The sequence below is a fragment of the Ilyonectria robusta genome (genome assembly GCF_021365365.1).
Source record: "Ilyonectria robusta strain PMI_751 chromosome Unknown BGZ61scaffold_1, whole genome shotgun sequence".
Taxonomy (NCBI): domain Eukaryota; kingdom Fungi; phylum Ascomycota; class Sordariomycetes; order Hypocreales; family Nectriaceae; genus Ilyonectria; species Ilyonectria robusta.
This window is the reverse complement of record NW_025764435.1, coordinates 2754913-2768172: the sequence shown is the minus strand read 5'-3', so window position 1 is coordinate 2768172 and position 13260 is coordinate 2754913. Positions and strand designations below refer to the sequence as shown.

The 13260-nt window shown below is 56.0% G+C and overlaps 5 protein-coding genes across 5 annotated transcripts; 2 read left to right on the top strand and 3 right to left on the bottom strand.

Annotated features, from left to right (window-relative positions):
- Window positions 1-898: 898 nt before the first annotated feature.
- On the bottom strand, window positions 899-1354 carry BGZ61DRAFT_471046 (uncharacterized protein; the record flags this gene model as incomplete). Its single annotated transcript, XM_046248164.1, has 1 exon — window positions 899-1354. The coding sequence occupies one exon, from the start codon at window positions 1352-1354 to the stop codon at window positions 899-901; it is 456 nt and encodes a 151-aa protein (XP_046112417.1).
- A 648-nt stretch (window positions 1355-2002) lies between these two features.
- Window positions 2003-4102, top strand: BGZ61DRAFT_471045 (uncharacterized protein; the record flags this gene model as incomplete). Its single annotated transcript, XM_046248163.1, has 1 exon — window positions 2003-4102. The coding sequence occupies one exon, from the start codon at window positions 2003-2005 to the stop codon at window positions 4100-4102; it is 2100 nt and encodes a 699-aa protein (XP_046112416.1).
- Window positions 4103-5011: 909 nt separating this feature from the next.
- Window positions 5012-7696, bottom strand: BGZ61DRAFT_438687 (uncharacterized protein). Its single transcript, XM_046244271.1, has one exon. It carries the CDS (start codon window positions 7487-7489, stop codon window positions 5111-5113), a length of 2379 nt encoding a protein of 792 aa, XP_046112415.1. The 5' UTR covers window positions 7490-7696; the 3' UTR covers window positions 5012-5110.
- A 230-nt stretch (window positions 7697-7926) lies between these two features.
- Window positions 7927-9012, top strand: BGZ61DRAFT_582735 (apolipo protein O-domain-containing protein). Its single transcript, XM_046256294.1, has 3 exons — window positions 7927-8023; window positions 8081-8173; window positions 8235-9012. The coding sequence occupies exons 1-3, from the start codon at window positions 7997-7999 to the stop codon at window positions 8865-8867; spliced, it is 753 nt and encodes a 250-aa protein (XP_046112414.1). The 5' UTR covers window positions 7927-7996; the 3' UTR covers window positions 8868-9012.
- Window positions 9013-9196: 184 nt separating this feature from the next.
- Window positions 9197-10528, bottom strand: BGZ61DRAFT_488870 (uncharacterized protein; the record flags this gene model as incomplete). The annotated part of the gene is made up of 2 exons (XM_046250157.1): window positions 9197-10323; window positions 10387-10528. The coding sequence occupies 2 exons, from the start codon at window positions 10526-10528 to the stop codon at window positions 9197-9199; spliced, it is 1269 nt and encodes a 422-aa protein (XP_046112413.1).
- Window positions 10529-13260: the final 2732 nt, after the last annotated feature.

The following is a 13260-nucleotide window of genomic DNA, read 5'->3' as shown; positions in this document are numbered from 1 at the left end:
ATGATACTCGCGATGGAAACGCGTCGTATGTATCGTGGAGCTGCTGTAGCTCGAGTTGTCAGTTGGGAGGTTGTTGGCCGAGTCCCATGTCTCACCACGGACTCATAGCGCCTGTGGTGCTCTGAGGCAGCAGCTGTCTGTGGGCTCCGGAGCGCCTACCTACCTAGGTAAGCATCTGGATCAGATCTCATACGGGGCAGGCAGGTGAGTTGGGAGCTAAGGCAGGTGCATCCCTTGCACCTACTTTGAGCAAGATGAGACCTGATGAATGATTTCAGACGTGCCTACGCCATCACTCACGTGGCGCGGAAACACAGAAAGGTGTAATAAGACAGGCCGGAGACAGAGACCAGACATAGGTCAGGCAGGTGCGACACGAGCCGTACTCCTGCCGCGCCCTTGCCGTGCTCACCGGAAAGCAAGACTCCTTAGACTCCCTCAACGCAGCCACCACCAACTCGGGCGCGCCTAGAGTGCCGTGATTTGGCACCAGGGAACAGGGAGGCAGGAGCAGGGAGCCCTGCTGCTTCTTCGCCGCACCGTAAACCGTCACTCTTCCAAAACCTCGCACTATCTCCTCTCTGGACATAGTGTGCTGGCGAAGCCATCGAGAAGCCCCAGTTTGGCTGCACCCTGCATCGAGTTGGTGAGCCACAAGGGAGACTGGATACCAAGGTACTGGACCACCGCAACTTATTCAACCCGTTCTACTACCTAGGTATGTCCCTAGGTATGTACCTACCTACCTCCTGGGCTGTGGCGCTGTGGTCCGGGCCATATCCCTACCAGCCGGCCGCCGCTGCAGTCAATGACAAAGCTCCAAGCTCCAAGATCTCACGCGGACCCTAGCCCCAGCAGAGCTTTGGATGGACGGATGTGGTCAGGGCCCTTGGATCAACTACGGCGTCTGTTGAATGCTTTGCCTCTTCTGTCGATGAGACGACACGCCATCGGCCCGCCCAGCCAGCCCAGCCAGCCTAACACCGGATTCGAGCAACCCTGGTCGCGTCCCAACTCCGATGGTCTCCCGTCCGCGACTGGGTCCAAGCCCACGTCGAACACATGGCAAACCGTCCGTAGCCTCGTGCCAGGCCGACCTGTTTTCGAGGGCATCACCGCAGTGAGCCTGGGCGCCCAACGCGTCGAGGCCTTGGAATGCTGCTCCACAACGCGCCCCACGGCCGTCTGCGTCGTGAACAGGCTGTCCCTCGGAGGCTGTCCCTCGGCCGTTGAGGGTTGATAGCCGGTTCACCGCTGGTGCTGCTGCCGCTGCTGCTTCTGATGCAAAGTAACCCGAGCTGCTTCTGGATGCTGGTTGATCCCCGCCTTCCTGCCACCCCCGGTCGCCCTCCATGCCCCCTTTTGTCGTCCCCTTGTCATTCCTTGTCGTCCCTTGTCATCCGACGTGGCATTGAACATGCCCTCCTACAGCCTGGTCCTGCAAGCGCAGGTTCGCCAACCGTATCATGTACACCCTGCTGACCGGGCATTAATAGGTCCTGACCACCCACCTCCCACCATCCACTCGGACCGCTCTAAGCCCGTTCTTGTTTCAAGCCTCCTCTTCCTGTCTTGTCTTACTTCTCATTGCCCTTTCCTGCCCTTTCCTGCGCTCTGCACGGCAAGGGCGAACCTATCGCAATGCCATAAACCTGCCTCTCCCTCTTCCCCCACACTCGTTTCCTTGTCCCAAGCTTCGTCCTGTCGACTCCATCCCCGTCCCCGTCGCTCCTTAGGCGACGCTCCCAAGTCCTGTCGACTTGTGGCTTTACTCGTCATATGCACAATGATAGGCCTGGCTGCCCGGTGTAGATGAGCGCACGCATAGAGAGCTTCCCCTTTGGTCATTCCTTCATCTCGACATGTGTTGAGGCCCGCTGCCGTCCTCCATAACGTCCACCTCCCCCCCCCACCTCTTCTCTTCTCCTCCGCTCGCTGGACCTGCTTCATCGCCGCTCAACCGCCCAATTAATTCCCCTTAACTTTCGACTTAGTTCTCTCGATGAAGAAGCCGTGGAAGTCACCTCCCAACGCGGGCGGTAGTGCTGGGCCCCGGACTGGCCCGCACCCGATCCGTGGTCGAATTTCTGGTCCCGTTCCGATCTTGAGTTCCATGGACGACGAGTTTCCCATACGTAACCCTGGCTCGAACATCGCGACGCCTGTCCGCGCCGAGTTCAACGACATACAACCCGAGCCTGCCTGGTCAGGCCGAAATCAGCAACAAGCGGCTCCTCCCGTTGCCCCAAGCCCACTCAATGATGTTGTACAACCCGACAGTCTCGATCTGGGTACATCGCAGCCTATGCCCTCGCCCGTGACGACAATGCGAGCACCGCCCGTGCAGAGAACAAATACTTCTCATCTGGTCAGACGTTCCATTGTCAGTGCCGATACGGTTCAGATAAAAGACAAGGACCGCCCGCACCGAAAGCAGTCGAAGCTGCGTGGTGCTCTTGGAAAGCTTCTGGGTCGCAAGAGAAAGGCCAATGCAAACGATAGCCCTAACAACACAGATTCGGACGTCGCCTCGGCATCAACCACGCGACCAAACCATCACCGTAGCCTGACGGGCAAGGCTCCTCATCAGACTGATTCGGGACCCGTGGATAGACTGGATTCATCAAGGGCTCGGAACCGCCCATTCCCTGGTGCCGAATCCAAGCGCTCTGCCTCCCTCCCCATCACCGAGTTTGACCGAGCATTGCGATCTCATTCCGTCCGCCCCGAAGATGTTCGTGCCATTGAGAGTGCGCGCAACTCACTTAGCGCCGATTTCGGCCTATCTCAAAGACAAACAGGTCCGCGCAGGTCCAAAGAAACTGACCTCACCGGTCTCTCGCCGCGACCTGCCAGCAGCCAAGGTCGAGACAGTAGGGTGGCTCAACATGAAGATGATCCCGCAGAGATTGGACGTGCAATCACGAGCGACTTCACAGGCTCTCGACGCCGATCACGAAGCCTTTCGGGCTTACCAGAGGTTGAAGAGGACCAGGGTAAAGCTCGACGGCGCAGCGATGAGATCCGCTACTGGAGAGAGAGCTATGACCCGGCTTTCATGTCTCCGGTATCATCCAATGTCCCGGAGGGCGAAGAAATCGCGACTGTTGGCACTGAGACAACCAACAAGGACCCGCCTCAGACCCCCCCAGAACCGTTTCACTTCGACACCTTGCCCAACATGAGCGGGAATGGGGGGATGAAAATCACACACGCCGCAAATTTAGAAACCCGCGTTTGCAATCTAGAGGCTAGAGTGTATCAGCTTGAGCAGGTTCTCAACCAAGTTTGCCACGATGTCCCGAATTTTCGGCCCCAGGTTGACCCTCCATATCGACCAACCCCTCAAGTCCCAGTGGATGAAACACCCTTCGAATACAAGATAACTAGGCCTCTGACCTCACCAACGGGCCAGGCGAGAATAAACGGCACAAGGGACTCCCTTCATTCAGGAGGACAAAAGCGAAACGTCTCCGGTGGGTCGTTCGACGAGGCTCCTGGCCTCCTCGGCACATTTCGCGACTCAAATACTCTATCGGCCCTCGAAACTTCAGATCGACCCACGTCTACAGCGACCATTCGTGGAGTAAGCAGCCTTCCTACCCTTTCGAAGGATGCAGGCGGGCCTTTCACCACGGATCACTACGCCACACTCTTGGCTTTGGTTCGCACAGAACGCTCGGCCCGGGAAGCCCTCGAGTCGCAGGTTAAAAGTCTTGGTTACCAAGTCAGTGTCTTGGCCAAATCATCTGCCTCTCGAAGAGACACCCGATATGACCCACCTCCGACCGCCAAGTCGTTTGGGGACAGATCGGCGTTTGACCATGACGATGACGAAATCGAAATGAGAATGGCGATAGAGAGACATGCTCGGTCTATTGATCCCGAGGATTCGGGTATTGGTACGGGCCACGGTGACGAGAGCGAGTACTCCGAGACGTACGAGACTCCCCGCGAGGAAGGCTACAGCTTCGGTGCCTTTGGGGAGGATTTAGAAGAGGAGGACCAGGCCAAGAAGAAGTCGGCGAGGACACTCTCCTTGTCACAACTCACCCATGCGAAAAAATCCCCGGCCTCGCAGCTTCCACCACACGCCATTTGACGTGCCATCAATCCAGATTCATCTTTTATTTTCTACGATTATGACTCGCTCCCACAGCACATCTACTTTTAGCCATCTACTTCCCCCCCATTCACCTTCTTAGGGGCGATAACACCCTATGTACGATACCTCTTAAGTCAAGATTCATGAATTCCGTGCCGGGCTATTGCGTCGTCTTCAGTGGATTCTCCTTTCCTCATCTTTTCTGCAACAGCCTATGGCTTTTCCTTGTTGGCCACTTAGCGTATCCATCTCACTGTTTTGCGCAAGTCATTTTTAGCTATTTTGCATACGTTTGCGGGAACCATTGCCGCTCGGAGGGTTTGATCTTCTTTCTTGCTTTGTCCTCATCCCGGACCTTGGGCGCTCGAGGCGTCTCGGCGGTAATGTGTTGACGGATAATGCACCAAGTATATAGTCCTTAATGAAGAACATATGCATAAGGACTAACCAGTTGGACTAGAACCTTAGTCTGCCTGAGTAAACTGTTGACCTTTGAATGGACTGGGTATCAAGAGTGTAGGGTGCCTTGAAAAAAAACCAACAATAGTATCAACAATACAGACCATATACCCAGTCCATTCAAAGGTCAACAGTATACTCAGGCAGACTAAGGTTTCTAGTTTAACTGGTTACCTTTTGCAATATCTCAATAAGCTGCAGTAACAGTTACATGTTGAAAAAGGCAAAATCATGATAAATATAAAAGCTCTGCCTTACCTGCAGCTCATTGGGGTATTGGGAAAGGTAACCAGTTAAACTAGAAACCTTAGTCTGCCTGAGTATACTGTTGACCTTTGAATGGACTGGGTATATGGTCTGTATTGTTGATACTATTGTTGGTGTTTTTTTTTACTGTTGAGCTTCTAGTCCCCCCTCTGGGTATGTGTGTAGTAGGGCACCCTAACCTCTTGGTGCATAAAGGCGTTTCTAAGGGCAATGCTCTAGGGTTCATTGAATATTGTCTCCTGTTTATCATTTATGCACGGCTTGGGCCTATGTATCTATCTATTGTTTTTTATTGTAGTGCAGATCATCCTTGATACCCCAGCTGCCTACCAATGCCATGGACTTCTCATCGCCAGGTGCTAGCCTATGGTCTTGGAGTGTATCCGAGAGACAAGTCCAGGGATCCCGGCCACCACCCCATTTGAGGAGGTTTTCCTTCAGGCGCTCTCCGTTCTCGCGGCTAATGGCGGCGCCGCCCTCGCCAGCCTTGAAGACAACGCGCCAGACGCGCTCGGCCAGAACGCGGTCGAAGAGGTAGCTGTAATATGTGCTGCCGTAGCTGTGCAAGTGGCCGAAGAAGCCCTGCCAACAGGTACCTGGCGGATCTTTGGGTCCGTGTGCGAAGCGGGACTGGATATCGTGGAAGATGTCCGTAGAATTGAAGCCCGGGTTGGTAACGGCCGATGCGTGGTAGGCCTGGTCAACCATAGCGAGGAGGATCTGGTGCTCGGTGTCGATGCCCTCGAATCGCTTTGATAGGCGGATACGCTCAGCAACGAGGTCGTAAGGGAGAGGACGATCCGACTTCCAGTGGCGGGCGAAGAGAGAGAGGACTGTAGGGTCGGCGGCGAAGTGTTCCATGAGGGTTGAGGGCAGCTCAGCAAAGTCGGTGGCGCACCGGGTGCCAGATACGTTCTGGAAGTTGGTCCGAGCCAAGATGGAGTGGATAGCGTGGCCCATCTCGTGGAAGAGGGTCTCGACCGAGTAGAACGACAGGAAGGCTGGCTCCTTTGTATTGTCGCTCTTGGGGAAGTCACAGACAAGGGCAATTGTAGGAAGCTGCTTGAGCTTTCCGTTCCGAGTCGATATCTCCATGCCGTCATTGGCAGCCAGCTCGGCTGTCTCGAAGCTTGGCATATCGCCGGTCTGATCGGCGGCGACCTCGTCGATTTCACTCTGGAGAATCTCACGAGAGCAGCGCACGGTAAAGTGGGCTGGGTTTGGAGACTTCTGCGGCCGATAAAATAGATCACAGTAGAGGACTGCGACCTGCTCGCCATCATCAGATATGACATCGAGTCGCTTGACGTCGGGGTGCCATGTCTCGCCGGGGAGAGTCTCCCGTGGGACGAAACGGATACCGTATAGTCGGCTGAACAACCTAGACAGACCCTGCATTACGGTTCCTACAGAGAAGAATGCTGCAAGCTGGTCTTCCTGACGCTGTCGAGACCTCATGTCTGCCCTGATCTTCTCCATGTAAAAGTCTCTATCCCAGGCCTGAAGATGCGTGTCTGGGATGCTCAAGCGCTCACGCTTCTTCTCGATCAGCTCATTCAGTTCCCGCTGGATGGTAGGCGCATTATGGTTCCTTAATGCGAGGAGAAACTCCATGACCGAGGCAGGCGACTTGGCCATCATTCGGTCCTTCAGGGCCATGTGGCCATAGCTCTCGAAACCTGCCAGCTCAGCCAGCTCACCTCTTAGCTTGAGCATTGCCTCTAGGTACGTGATGGTCTCCCGAGATGCGGTTCTTTGGGCAACGTAAATCTCCTTCCTGGTATCCTCATCGTAAACGCTCTGCAAGGCTGCAGCTGCCTCAGACCCGACGGTGGGGAGGCTGATTTGCGACCGAACCTTCAGAGCCGCGGCCAAGTTAGGATATAAGCCGTAGAAGCGATGGGAAGGGAGTGTGATTTTCTTCTTCTCTGGCTGCATTCTTTGGACGAATGCGGAGCCAATATCACTAATGCGCGATGACAGGTCGACGAATCTATCTCGTGCAGCTTTGGGGAGATTGACGGCTGATTTCATAAAGTCCAACTTCAGCAACTCGGCGACCGACTTCTCCTCCTCGGACCACACCTTGGTAACCTCAGGGTTGGATATGGCTATTCCAAGCTGATCGCTCAAACCGGTCATGGTATTGAGTTGGTTCATGTACTGATACACCATGGACCAGGCATCGGTGGCGGCTTCCTGAAAGCGAGCGTCGGGATGTGTCATGCGCACGAAGTCGGAAAGATCCAGGACGCGGCATAGCAAGTCGCTAAGTCGGTCGAGATCCCGAACAATTGCTTGATACTCGTGAACGGTCGAAGCATTGAGGACTCTGTGAACGATCTTGGTGGCTAGCTGGAGGTTCTTCTGCGCAAAGCGAAGGAAGCCTTCCGGGCTCGTCAAGTATCGGTTCTTGAAAAGGCCCTGTCCCTTCTTCAGACTGAACTTGGGAAAGGGCCTCCCGGACGGGGAGTCGAAGAGGTTGCGTAGAACCGAGTCGTCATGATTGACGCTGGCGGCGTGGTCAACTGGAGAGCTCCCTGAGCTGGCCTGGGCGGCGGCGGAAGCGGCGGATTGCCATCGTCGCTGCAGAGGCTTAGTCGCGTGTCGTACACATTGAGTGCAGATCCAGACACGGCGGCAATTCGAGTTCAGCATGGTTGTCTCACTGGGATAAGTGTGGGCATGCGGCGAAGAGGAAAAGCAACCGGGAGTATACGCGAGTTGTAAGGGGGACAGCTGGGAAGGAAGGTAAAATGAACTGGATCACGAGGAATGGAGAATGAAGAATGGAGAATGAAGATTGCAGAATGAAGAATGGATAACGTCGAAATCCATCCTGTTGGCGGATACTTGTTGGCCCTGCCCTCCCTGTAACTGCGTAGTCGGAGTTTTGCGGCCATAGGGAGCCCCTGCCTCCCCTGCCTTGTGCCGGCTAATCGCTGGGGGGCTCCACTGCTGCTGGCCACTGTCACCCAGCGGGCCAGCGCTCACTTGCCGAAAGCCAGGCGGCGGTCCAGTGGCCGAACGGAACGGGTCGGGATTCTCCGCCTTCGTTTTTCCGTGGCCCGTGGACTCCATTTTGGCGATGATTCCATCTAGCAACGTCCGTCCACCTCGATCCCGCGTGACGTCCTCCCCTTGTACCAGTCAATTGAGCGCACAATGGCTGCAAGAGTGCTGCTTTCACGGGTAAGCATTCTCCCTCGAGCTGTTGCTTAGCTTGTTGATGCTAATTGACCTCTGCAGCGCTCCCTCGCGCCGTTGGCGACGCTTGCCCTCGGTGGCATGGCGCTGACTCCGGCTACCGTCTTCGCTGAAGGTCCCAGCAACGGCTTCAAGGTACGCTGCCCCTCTGCTGGCGAGGCCCACGAGAGGCGTCCATCATTCTAACACCTCGCAGCGCAAGCCCATCTACGACGACCTCGACGTTCCCTCCTCAAATCCCGCACCCGCGACTCCTCCTCCCGCCGCCCATCAGCCCACCGAACCCGCCGAGCATGAGCAGAGGCCCAAGGGCCCTTCGCCCACCGACCGGCTAGCCGTCGAGATTGGAAAGGTGCGCATGGTCGTTTACCAGTACGCCGTGGCCGCCGAGAACAAGGTCAACCAGACCATGGACTCTGCCTTCAACCTCGAGCAGTCCTTCACCAGCACCATCGCCTCCCTGGCCCCATCCCGAGAGAGCGGCGAGCAGCTCATGCCCGGCGCCATCTACGTCCTCGTCGCTGCCATGGCCGGCAGCATCATCACCCGGAACCGCAGCATCGTCCTGCGCGCCACCCTGCCGCTCGCCCTTGGTATCGGCGCCGGCTGGGCCGTTATTCCCATCACCATGCGCAACGTCTCCGACCTGACCTGGACGTACGAGCAGCGGTTCCCTGTCATCGCCGAGTCGCACATTAGGTTTCGTGAGAGCATTCTGAAGAGTGTTAGCTTCGCCAAGGTGCATACCGCGCTGGGAGCACGATACGTCGACGAGAAGGTGACGGATGCACGAGAGACCGTCGAGGGCTGGGTCCACAAGGGCAAATAGAGAGAGGTATGAAAAGCCAAGTTGTACCATCACATAGAGAATTCGGAACATGTTCATTTGTATCACAACGGGACCTCCCAGTGCGAGTTGTCGACCCGAGTCATCTAGATCTAGGTTTGAGAAGAGAAAGACGCGCTGATTTGACTGATTGATCGATTGTTTGCCATCCCCCATATATCAGAGTGATGTGATATGCTGTGTCTACAGACAGCAAATGCTTGTCTTCTATTCACCCTTTCCAGGGTCTCAAACTCCACTAATGCGATATGGACGACCGCATCAAAATGGTCCGTCCAAACAACGCTTTCCTTTCAAACCTGACTACCACTTCAGCCCGTCAACGCAACGGGGACCGGCTCGGATTTTTCGGCCTGGGTATTAAGCGCCCGATCAGACAAGGCCTTCTTCTTCTTCTTCTGTGTGTTATCCCTAGACTTGGCCATCTGACCACCCGCCGCCAGAGCACTCGCGTTGGCCCTTGCCTGCTTATTAGCCGCCTTCTTGGCTGCTTTTCCTTGGAGGGGTCGGTCTAGGCCCAGCTTGGAGTCGACCTCACGAGCCTGCTCCAGGTATTTATCCAAGCCAAGAGTCTGGCAGGTGCTGGCATAGCTCTTGCACTGGTTGACTGGCTGGTAGAGCTTCTCCTTTCCGGGGACTAACTGGGCCAGAAGGAATTTGGTGTTGCCGTATCGGTTTTCGACGTCCAGTGCCGCCTTGACATATTCGTCGGCAATTTCTCGCCATGGGGCAAATCCGCCATCCGCCTTGCTCCTGAAACAGCTGGGATTCTTCTCAGCCGAGGTAGCAATCATGGCACCATCCGCACCGAACTCCTCTGCGAGTTTCATGGCTTGGTCCCGGTTCTCGACGTCTCCGTTCATGAGGCACGCGACACCATACTCATGGCACACCTCTGTGATCATGCGCAACTGCCCTCGGATCGCCGCCTCTCTGGGTCGCATGGGCGTGGTTCGGCAGTGGATAGTCAGACCAGTGATGCCCGTAGCGCAAAGGCGTCTCACGAGGGTCTCGGTCTCGGCAGCCGTGTCCAACAATCTGATCTTGACGCTGATGCCGATCTCAAACTCGGGAGTGATGGTCTTTACCAGGGCTTCGAGGATGGCGCACAACTTGTCGGGGGTTTTGAGGAGAGCCGCCCCCATGCCTCCGTGGGTGCTGAAGGGCTTGGGACATCCGGCATTGACGTCGATTCCAGCAACATCGGCAGCGACCAGTCTTGCAGCTTGCACCGCCCGATCCGGATCCGAAGTGCCAATTTGGAAGATCAACTTATCCTTCTCAACCTCAGGGAGCATTCTGTAGATGATGCTCTCCTTGGCATCGGCAAGTGGCTCTTTGTGTCCTTGAGAAGAGGCACGGAACCATTCAATAGTCTTCGAGTCCTCGTTGAATCGACGAGTGGTTCCAATCATAGAGTGATCGACAGTTTCTGGGCCTATAGCCAAGCATTGCGAGTTAGCATATGGCAATCTATCAAGGGCGGAATTGTGCTACTTGCCCCAGACGAGGTCTGCTCCATACTTGAGTGCGAGCAGTCGCGAAGGCAGCTCTCCAGAGCGGACCATAGGCGCAAGGACAACCTTGCCACGGTAGTCGACGCCCCGAGGGGGGATATGAACTCGTTTGACCCCTGAATCCATGGCTCTTTTGATTATCTGAGAGAGCATGCCTTGAGAGCAGCGAAGTTTGACATGGATTCACATGCCCGAACGACTCATGACAAATTGTCGGGATGCGCGATGGGGCAAAATGATGGAATTTTTATCTTATCTCTCTTATCGATAGGCTGTGTTAGCATGGAAGTTGGCAAGAAATGTGGGCCTCAAGCCACTTATATCCGCTGCTGGATTCCCCCACAAACAAAACAAAAAGCAACAAACCACCATGTTGGCGGCGAAGCGAAACTGCGTTACATGGAGGAATCTCAGATATTGGTCTGGCCAGAGTTGACGACGTAGGTGGTCCGTTAGCCGCGCGTGCGGTGACTGCGCCAATACGCGGCTCGATGGCGCTTGTCGAATCACGGCCTCGGCATTGGCATCTATCCTAGTTCTCTCTTGCACGAGCAAGCGAGAATGGCCGCATCTCGTCCATCCTTAATTTCCGGCCCATCGACCACGGCTTTGACGACGTCGACCGACATCTCGTGATCCTGCATGACTGCAAGAGGAAGCCGAGACGCTCAGTTCTAAATCGGGTTCGAGCTAGTTCCTCATGGAGCGCGACAAGGCCGAAGTTCCGGATACGCGCTCCCCTTCTCGACTAGGTCGGCGAATGGCCCAAGTTGCGTTTTCGGTGACTGGGCGGTTCTAGTTCTTACCTAAGACTACACGTTGCGTTGCATGCCATCTTGCCATCCAACTCGCATTCAGACGTGTCAGGAAGCGGCCACGGGCCGGGGCTTGAACCACGAGCCTGGGCACGAGCTGGGGCCGGAGTCGATACGAGTCAACTTGTGAGACTGTGATGCCAAAAAGGGAGATGACTATACGAGAAGGGCCCCGAGCCGAGCGAGGTGGAGGACAAAGAAGCGCGGAAGTCGGTGCCTTTTTTTATTTATTTTTTATTTCCTATTGCCCGTGTTGCCCTATTGCCTTGTGATTCTCGTATCCTAAAAAAAGTTAAAAGAAGCTATGCCTCTCCTTGCCCGAGCGCCTCGTTAAGCTCGGCTGTCGCCGTCCCCACGAAAAGAAGATCTAGGGTTCTCACAAGGGCCGTCTCGCGCCTACACAGCCGCCGGTCACACCCTCCTTGAGCAGGTTGGCAGCGCAGAAGCTGCGGCATTCTCAAACAACACGTCCCAAATATGGTTGTGGCATACGTACTTCAGCGGGGCCATCAACGTCACTGGGATGGCGCTAAAACAAGGACCTGAGGGCGCTGTGAGGGCGTGCCGAGGGAACTGGGAGGAGGTCGTGTGCCCCACGTTGCGGGTACCCACTAGGAATTCAGGGAGATGGAGACATTGGAGGGGCGTTACAGAAGGGCTGATGGAGTTCAGGGACCAGTCGCCACTGAATGGAACCCTTGAGCTCCCCCCTCCCCCCATGGAAGCTCTGGGTCTCAGGGGTTGTTGGTTGGCTGCGTACTTCGTAGTAGGTAGTTGATCATGTTGCTGGGTTGTTGGGCCGCGGACAACGAGCAACGGAACAGCTCCCCTCCCCGTCATCGGGCACGCACTGGGCCATCTTTGGTTGCGATAGGGCTAATTAGTGGCAGCTTCAACAACCATAACGCCTCTGTTGTGGCAGGTCAGAGCTCAGCCGGAGACTATCCAGCCACCGCAGAAGAACCACGTCATGGAGTGCCCGTACTAATAGCGATAGCTATCTCAGCGCCTCACCCAATGTACATAGTAGGGCCCTCAACGGCAGAGCAGAGGCGGGCGGGTTAGTACCGACGCAGTTAGGGGATGGGGGAGTGTGGATAAGGTAGGGGGAGTGGGCGGGGCTTAAGGGTCCCCCTCACCACCCCAGCGCCGCCCATGTGTCGTCCAGCCAGGGCTCCAGGGCTCCAGGGCTGTTATCAGGTGCCAATAGTCCCAGGACACAACGGGTAGCAGCAACGCCAGTATCAGCACCGCCAGCACAACCCAACGAGCCCAGACCGTGATGCGTGATGGGGGGAGCTGTAAACAAAAGGCTCAAGGGATCTGCAAGCAAGTAATTAAAGTCCCCCCCTTTAAACAGGCAGCGCGGGCATCACCCTACCTTTTGACGTAGATTTCGTACCTCGATGCTGTCTGTCGTAGGAGGCTGTCGCTGGGGCGTTCCATGTTGATCCCTGTGTTCCTGAAACTCCCCTGGATCATCTCGTCGTTGCTGGCTCTGACGACCCTCGCACCGACTCTCTTCCTTTCTCTCCAACTTTATCTGCGACTCGGCCGTCGTCGTTGTCCTCCTCCTCTTCCTCTCACACCCTCCGGTCCCTTGTCGTTCCTCTCGCTGGCGTCCGCATCATACGGAGTCCCTCCTACACCACCGGCCAAGCAATCTTTACTCGCCATCTTGGCCCCCAAGAATCCAACCTGACGTCCGTACCGCACGTACGCAACGCCCGCTTTAACACCCCTTGGCAGCGGCCTCTCTATCCCTGCTTGCAACTGGAGCCCGGTGCCCAGACGACAAAGCAACGGGAATTGCCCAGTGTCTCCCCCCGGTCTCGGTGCCCTCGCACCCCGTTCCTATTCAGTCACAGTCCTTGAGTCGAGGCCTCTCTGCCCTGTGCCGTGTTGCAGCTTTAGGCTTGTACCACGCCCGACACTTTGCGGCGCCACGACACCACACCACCACTCCCGCCACCGCCAGCAACGTTCCCCGGCCACTACTTGATCGACCTCGACCTCGACCTTCCACACCATAACAACGACGGG

Coding starts and splice junctions, on each gene's coding strand:
- BGZ61DRAFT_438687 (XM_046244271.1), bottom strand. CDS start 7,489: ATGCTGAACTCGAATTGCCGCCGTGTCTGGATCTGCACTCAATGTGTA.
- BGZ61DRAFT_582735 (XM_046256294.1), top strand. CDS start 7,997: ATGGCTGCAAGAGTGCTGCTTTCACGG. Junction 8,024..8,080: donor CAAGAGTGCTGCTTTCACGG/GTAAGCATTCTC, acceptor TGACCTCTGCAG/CGCTCCCTCGCGCCGTTGGC. Junction 8,174..8,234: donor GTCCCAGCAACGGCTTCAAG/GTACGCTGCCCC, acceptor AACACCTCGCAG/CGCAAGCCCATCTACGACGA.